Below are 8,115 nucleotides of genomic sequence, written 5' to 3'. Positions count from 1 at the left end.
GCTTGGTTTATTCTTTTAACCGGTTTAAGCATATATTTACGAATTCTGAACTCGAGATGAGTATGAATATATGATAGCCACTGGAGGAATTCTATAGCCATGGAGCAGTCCGAGGTAGCAGAAGCCACTTGAAGACATTGACTGTTATCTCCATGTTGAGAAGCTTCGGGCTTCCACTTTTTGACATACAAGGACACAACTTTAATGGGTACTTCAAACTTTAAAGAGTAATGCTAGAGCATCCGATGATTTGCAAATTTCTTATAAAATGATTCGATAAAGCATTATGTGGGTTTTTTTCCACATGCGCTTAGAATTTATCGATTCATTTGATAGATGAATTTTGTGAATCAATATCTGTACGGCATTTTCATAAATATCATTACACGAGTCTTCATTCATGGGATGAGTAATCAAAGGCAGGATAAAACAAGTTCTCAGTAGGCTAAGAGTCTAGTGAACCGATTTACGGTGAGAAATAACATTTTTTTAGCTATGCAAAATCCATCCGAACCGTTAACTATGCGGGGTCCATGTGATCAATGGTTCCGATGATTTTGTTTTACATTATTTTGCAGATGACGCACCAATCTTCTCGTTTTGGGAAGTCCGGTTGGAGAAGGCAAGTCACCTTTTTGCTGTCAAGCGACAAAAGACATCGGACAATTGGAAACTACGGTCATCTTATGAAGCTTCCGGCTTCCTTTTGGCACGCAGGAGGACAGAGACCATTTTTGTCGTCATTACAAAAATCAGAGGGGAAAAAGTTGGGTCTTTCCTAGTAAGAGTGATCATGAAGCAACTCCTTGGTTGAGCCCACTTTCGAATGTCTTTTTCTCCCTCGGAGGCTGGCACTAGATTGACAAAAACTAGGCCAATAAATCATCTTTACTAACAATCTTTAAAACTGTTATAAGATTTATACGAAGTGAAATCGAATCTTAAATCTGTTTAACTTAAATCACATTTGTCAATATAGGATAATATGTGACGGCATTTTTTAATAAAGATTTTGGATTTATTAATTGCATTCATTGAAGGGTTGGACACGATTACGCTTTTCTATACTTTTAAGATTTTAGGATCTGATCTTATTTAAGATTTGATTGGATAGCGTATAAATGGATTAGGATTTATGGTGAAGTTTGTTTTCTAGATGATGAAGTGCATTAGCATGTATAAAATCTAAATTGAGTATTGACTTTATTTTTCTAAAAACTGAAGAAATGTAATCTATGACGGTTTCTTCAAATAATATGTTGTAACGAAAATTAAGATAACATGAATAGCATCGTGCTTATGAAAAATGGAGATCAATACTAAAGCGTGATATACGGGTTCACAACTAGTAAATATTAGTTACACAAAGAGCCCGTTTGGTATTACTATAGCTGAAAGATGTGCCGTGAAGATCATTGCAACCTTTGGAAGTGCCGTAACTGCTGAGATGTTTGCCAAACATCTACATAACCGCTTCTCAAGGCTATAATAGTTACGAGAAAATTATACCAAACAATCTCATACTATATGCCCCAAATTTTTGTAAAAAAGATACACCCACATTATTCAAATCTCCTCTAAATACCATATATTTGGCCCCCTATCAACAAACCGCTTCTCATCTAAAAAAAACTTCGAATTGAATCATTCCCTTTGAAGTTGGATAAACCATATGCCGTACTCATCGCATCTATGTGGTGTACAATTGTTTTATCCATACAAAACTCGAGAGCCTACAATGCTAACTGGGCAGCCCCCTCAGCCAAAAAGAACACATCATCTTGTGCTGCACTTAATAGAAGGATCACATTGCATCTATATGGAAAATTTACAAGGACTAAATGGAACAGAAAAGAAAGGAAAAAAATTATAAACCCCATTGAACACTAAACAAAAGTTCAAGGAGTGCATATCCCAAAAGAAAATCACGTGAAACATAAAATTCATGGTAAAAAAAGAAGTTACCAAGAACGTGCAAAATCAGATGACCCGGAACATCTCTTGGGCAACATTAACAACATGCGAATTTGCCCCTTTCGAGGATACATGACATGTTGGATGGATAAAGAGAGAGAGAGAGAGAGGTATTATATTCAAGAATTTCAGAGCAAATCATGTTTGCTAACGGAGATGGCATCCACATGGTACACAAGCCAAGATCCTGCTCAGGACAACAAGCTGCTGCATTTGCATTTAGTTTCTTGGATGGATCTCCAAAACAGCACTTCAGATTTCACTGATCCACACGGGCAAATCATCCCATAGCAAAACACCACCTACCCTTCAAAGTTAGATGTTCAAAACCAGATCATCAATCGGGCTTTAATACCGGAGGCTGACGAGGGTAGGGAGCTCGTGGTCCTGAGCAGCACCAGATCATCACCGCCGCGCCTCCCCTTCCTAGCTTGTCCCCCACCCCCAACCCGCCGCCTGACGCCAATTCGAATCAAGAAAAGGACTAGTTCCTCTCGAACACCACCACCTCCTCGGTTCGGTTGTTCTTTGTCGACACTTACGCTTGGACGTGTCCGGATTTTGTGCGCCCGTCTCTTGGACTCTTTCCTGGGGTTTCTGATTTCCTCTTTCATTCCTGGACCACGCTTCTTTGTTCTTGAACCGCAAGAACTGAAGCTGATGCTTCACAATTGAGAGAGAGAGAGAGAGGGAGAGGGAGAGGGATTGATGCTTTTGCAATTCATCTGAAGATAGGAATTTTTCCGTAAGAACCATGGCGGCTGAATCCAATGGAGACCCAGAATCGCTCACGCAGCCGTTACTCACCTTGCAAAGATCCAACATAAACTCCACTTCGCAGGTGGCCATTGTCGGAGCCAACGTGTGCCCAATTGAGAGCCTTGATTATGAGTAAGTTTTATTTCCTTTCTGGGGTCTTTTCCCGAGACTCGATTCATCAGCGCGCTGTTCTTTTTCGGTACCCGAGTTGTTTAACTCGCAAAAAATTGGAGCTTTTTTTAGTTATTTTTCGTGGGAATTCTTGATTCTTGGGTGCAGGATCGCAGAGAATGATTTTTTCAAGCAAGATTGGAGGACAAGAGGGAAGAGCCAGATTTTCCAGTTCATATTTATGAAGTGGTTGTTATGCTTTTTGATTGGTGGGATTGTCGGTGTTATTGGGTTCTGCATCAACCTTGCTGTTGAGAACCTTGCAGGAGTTAAGTTTGTGATCACTTCAAATATGATGTTGGAACGCAGGTAATGAAATCAATACTAACATCATCGCTATTTGTTTTGTTTTTGAGGTAATCTAAGATTAAGAGCATTGATCTAATTAGGCTTAGTTTAAATTGGTGGTCTTGTGTTATCTGTGGATGTATGCAGAGTCAATGCAACTTGCAATCAGAACTGTTTGGTTTTCTCAGAGACTTAAGTACAACAGAAAATAAAGCATTGGACTAGCTTTGTTTGTAAAAGTTTGTTTTTTCACCTTCCAAGCAGAGGAAACCTTAATAATATCATCTAATTCCTCCTGCAGGTTTGGAATGGCCTTTCTTGTTTTTTCTCTTTCCAATTTCGGGCTCACTCTTTTTGCAGCCCTTATCACAGCATTGGTGTCACCAGCTGCTACTGGTTCGGGTATTCCGGAAGTTAAGGCTTACCTCAATGGTGTGGATGCACCAGGAATTTTTACATTGAGAACATTGTTTGTAAAGGTAAAATTTCATGCATTTGGTTTCTCGCTTCGTCAGTTTCTGATTGTATATATCTTGAAATTTCCTTATTGATGTTTTCACAAGCATCTCTTCCTATCCTGGATGTGAGAGGCGAGAGTAATTGGCTTGTAAGAGAGTATCAACATGATTATGCTTGTTGTAGAGTTGCCACTTGAGTTAACACGATTTTTTACAGATTAGCACGCGTGATATCTATTGAACATTGCCATTTTTATCCTGTATGTTTTTATCTTGATCTATTTAATCTATTAACCATTACCTCGTCTTTTCTCCATACTCCCCTCTCTTGAAGCGGTCAGGATGAATCTACCCATCTTTTCTGATCGGCTTGTTGACAATACTGGCCCAAAAATTCTTAGAGACTTCCTTGAGACCAGTGAAATATGTAGGACTGAATTTGTCTTGGCTGACCTAGAAGAGGAATTTCATGGATCCTCTCTTAAAATATAACTTATTTAATATCCTTAAAATTGCAAACCGTTTTAAAATTTTGACTATCTTCAGGAATATAAATATTTTGGATGAAAAGGAACTATGCTTGGCTGATTCTTTTACAGTTCAATTTGTGATGACTGTGCTAGTTCAAGCTTTATTTGCATATTTTCCGCTATTCCTGGAAGTGTAACTGTTTAGCTAATTTGTCATTTAAGGTATAGCCTTTTAAGGATTTTCTCTGTCAAGTTTGTGAGAGTCTCATGGGACATGTTCCAATTGTCAGATTATTGGGAGCATTTCTGCAGTGTCATCATCACTTCTTGTTGGCAAGGCTGGACCCTTGGTGCACACTGGTGCTTGTATCGCGTCACTATTGGGTCAAGGTGGGTCAAAGAAACATGGTTTAACTTGGAAGTGGCTTCGGTATTTTAAGAACGATCGAGATCGGCGAGACCTTGTAACATGTGGATCAGCTGCTGGAATTGCTGCTGCATTTCGTGCCCCGGTTGGTGGTTTGCTGTTCGCCCTTGAAGAGATGGCGTCTTGGTATGATGAATTGTCCCGATACGCTGCTTTCTTCTGATGCCTCCATTTGTCTATTTAGCAAGTAGAATCCTTGCGATTCAAAATCTCATTGTTCTCACAAGTCCTGGATATCGGACTTGTTAGCAGGTCGTATTTAACTTAGTTCTGAAAAGCTGTAAAAAATTGCTGGTCAAGTACAGAAATCTGGTGTTCTGATATTAACTGTTTATTTGAATTCCTATTTTAACTTATTCTGATTGCCAGGAAGAGATGCTTCTGGGCTTCCTTTCTGTTCTATCCGCCAGTCTGTTTCTCCCCGTTTTTGGTTCTTGGCTGTGTTTGCTTAAGTTGTTTGCACTCTCTCCTTGCTCTTATTATCTGGTTTCGAGATATATCGCTGCAACTTATTGACTATCTGAGATCTTGTAGTATTTTATATTCCATGGCAGTATGTGATGTCATTGCACGGAATAATCTTTATTTTCTTTTACAGGTGGAGAAGTGCCCTGGTGTGGAGAGCTTTCTTTACTACAGCTGTAGTGGCAATCGTGCTAAGGGCTCTCATTGACGTCTGTTTGAGTGGAAAATGTGGGCTTTTTGGGAAAGGAGGGTTGATAATGTATGGCGTTACCTCGTCAAATGTTGCCTATCACATTGTAGATGTACCTCCTGTACTTCTCCTTGGTATAATAGGTGGATTGTTGGGCAGCTTGTATAACTTCTTGCTGGAGAAGGTTCTTCGTGTCTACAACCTCATCAACGAGTAAGCTCCCTTTCCTTTCCTCACCAGTAATCACAAATATGTGATTATGCAGTAACGATCAACTGATCGCAACAATGACTTCTTTCTTTCAGGAAGGGCATTCCCTGCAAAATTGTTCTTGCTTGCTGGATTTCAATTTTCACGTCGTGTCTCTTGTTTGGACTACCGTGGCTGGCATCTTGTCGAGTTTGTCCGATCGATGCTGGAGAAGCCTGTCCCACAATAGGCCGATCTGGCAACTACAAGAAGTTTCAATGTCCTCCCGGACATTACAACGATCTTGCCAGCCTGATATTTAACACGAATGATGATGCAATAAAAAATCTCTTTAGCAAGGGCACAGATGACGAGTTCCAGTACTCTTCTATAATTATATTCTTTGTCACATGTTTTTTCTTGAGTATACTTAGCTATGGCATTGTTGCTCCCGCTGGCCTTTTTGTTCCTGTAATAGTTACTGGTGCATCTTATGGGCGTTTTGTTGGAATGTTGATCGGTTCTCATTCCAATCTTAACCATGGTCTTTTTGCTGTGCTGGGTGCTGCTTCTTTTCTTGGTGGATCTATGAGGATGACAGTTTCTCTTTGTGTAATCCTTTTGGAACTGACGAACAATCTGCTGTTGCTACCCTTGATGATGGTGGTTCTTCTTATTTCAAAGACAGTAGCTGATGCTTTCGACAGCAACATCTATGACCTTATCATGAAAGCAAAGGGCTTTCCGTACCTTGAGACCCATGCCGAGCCATTTATGAGACAACTAACTGTTGGTGATGTAGTGAGCGGGCCCCTTCAGCTGTTTCATGGCATCGAGAAGGTCGCTAACGTGGTGCATGTGTTGCGAACTACAAGGCACAACGGGTTTCCCGTCATTGATAAACCTCCACATTCAGAGTCCCCCTTTCTGTATGGTTTAATTCTCCGTGCTCATCTGACAGAGCTTTTAAAGAAGAAAGCTTTTTTGTCTGATCCAGTTCCGACAGATATTGATGCCTTTAAGCAGATTTCAGCGGAGGACTTCATGAAGAGGGGATCGGGTCATAATAACATGATAGAAGATATAGAATTGACTGAAGAAGAAATGGAGATGTTCTTGGATTTACGTCCATTTACTAATGCTTCACCTTACACGGTTGTGGAGACGATGTCACTTGCAAAGGCTCTTATACTTTTCCGTGAAGTTGGCTTGAGACATCTGCTGGTGATACCTAAAATCTCTGGCGTAAGCTCCCATTTTCACTTCTTTAATTCTATCAAAAGCTATTCTATTTCTATTTTTGTCTTTTGCATCGAGATACTCTACTGCCAATGTAAATAGAGTTCTACACCGTCATTCAGTGATCTTGCTCATATCTCTAGTCCTGTATCTACTTGCAAAATAGACTTTTTCTTTTTGGTTGATGCAGTTGACGATATATAAAAAACACCGATGCTTCCTTCTTTTCAGCAAATTGGGCCATTTTTCAGAATTACATCAATACCATCCTCCTTTGGACTCACGTACTTGGTTTTCACCCTCACCTCTTCCATTCTTATTTCACTTGATTCTCTTTCTTATGTCCAAGTTTAATCCTGTGAAAAGACTTTGGTGAAGACTGCCAAATATTTATGTGGCTTCACTAGCTCAGCTTTGCACTAGGATGTTCTCCTCTCCGTTTAGCTGAATTTCTGTATATACAGCTACTTGACATTTTGTGGCTTCCTAGTTTCACTTAAAAATCAGAGCAGATCAGGGTGAGGGATCACAATTGATTTTTCTTCTCATCTCTTGCCAGTATTTGGTGTGATACTTTGATGTGACTGGGTGCATATATATTTCTGCTTTAGTTGAACATATTCTTTTATGTTTTTATTTTAATCTCGACACTCTTTTATTGCAGAGATCGCCTGTGGTGGGCATATTAACAAGACATGATTTTATGCCCGAGCATGTGTTGGCAGTGCACCCAACCCTCATTAGGAGCAGATGGAAGAGATTAAGACTACAGTTTCCCCGCCTATTAAAACTATCTTAGCATAGCCCGTTGAGCATTCAGGAATTTATCCAGGAAAATTGCTGCTCAATCAGGCCAGATTTTGTGGGATTCATGCAGCATAGAGCTTATTGGAAGCTACTTCATTATAAGGTCAGGCCCTGATTGAACCCTACAAACCCTGGAACATTAGCCCTTCGCCTTACTAATCGAGCATTGTGAAAGCGGCGGGTTGTAATTTATTTGCGGGACAGAACGTAAAAATAGGAAGTTTTGGCTTGCATTATCTTGACGGTGCGGGATTACTTCTGCTGTGACTGAGATGCTAACGATGCAGGGGACTAATGACAATAAGATCAAAGATGTGCAGAAAACTGTGGATAATTTCCCTCTTATGCAGTAATTTATAAACAGGAACACTCCCTCCTGTGTACTGATTACTTACACTAAATGTACACCAAATTACTTTTAGATGTGGTAAATTTTGCATGATGTCATTAAGTCCATGAGCACGATATCTGCATGTCGCTACGACATCCATTTAACAAGACACATTGGCTTCGAAACCCGGAACTCCTGTGTGCAAACTCTTGTAGAGTGTCTGCAGAATTATGTTCATTCATCACTGCTGTAACCATTCCTAGTTAGCACAAGACCCGTCGCATTTTAAGCATTGAATCACGGCAATGCCACGGGCACGAACCACATCCATCGAGTGCATGCTGGTC

The 8,115-nt window shown here is 40.2% G+C and overlaps 1 protein-coding gene across 1 annotated transcript; it reads left to right on the top strand.

Moving 5' to 3' along the window:
• Positions 1-2,551: 2,551 nt before the first annotated feature.
• Positions 2,552-7,673, top strand: LOC115687386 (putative chloride channel-like protein CLC-g). The gene is made up of 7 exons (XM_030612919.2): positions 2,552-2,865; positions 3,013-3,213; positions 3,494-3,671; positions 4,411-4,673; positions 5,146-5,415; positions 5,508-6,636; positions 7,295-7,673. The coding sequence occupies exons 1-7, from the start codon at positions 2,729-2,731 to the stop codon at positions 7,427-7,429; spliced, it is 2,313 nt and encodes a 770-aa protein (XP_030468779.2). The 5' UTR covers positions 2,552-2,728; the 3' UTR covers positions 7,430-7,673.
• Positions 7,674-8,115: the final 442 nt, after the last annotated feature.

Source organism: Syzygium oleosum, unplaced genomic scaffold, assembly GCF_021117445.2.
Source record: "Syzygium oleosum isolate NSW1041296 unplaced genomic scaffold, Sole_v2.1 Sole_v2.46, whole genome shotgun sequence".
Classification (NCBI taxonomy): domain Eukaryota; kingdom Viridiplantae; phylum Streptophyta; class Magnoliopsida; order Myrtales; family Myrtaceae; genus Syzygium; species Syzygium oleosum.
Note: the sequence above shows the minus strand (reverse complement) of the source record. Positions and strands in the feature narration are given on the sequence as shown.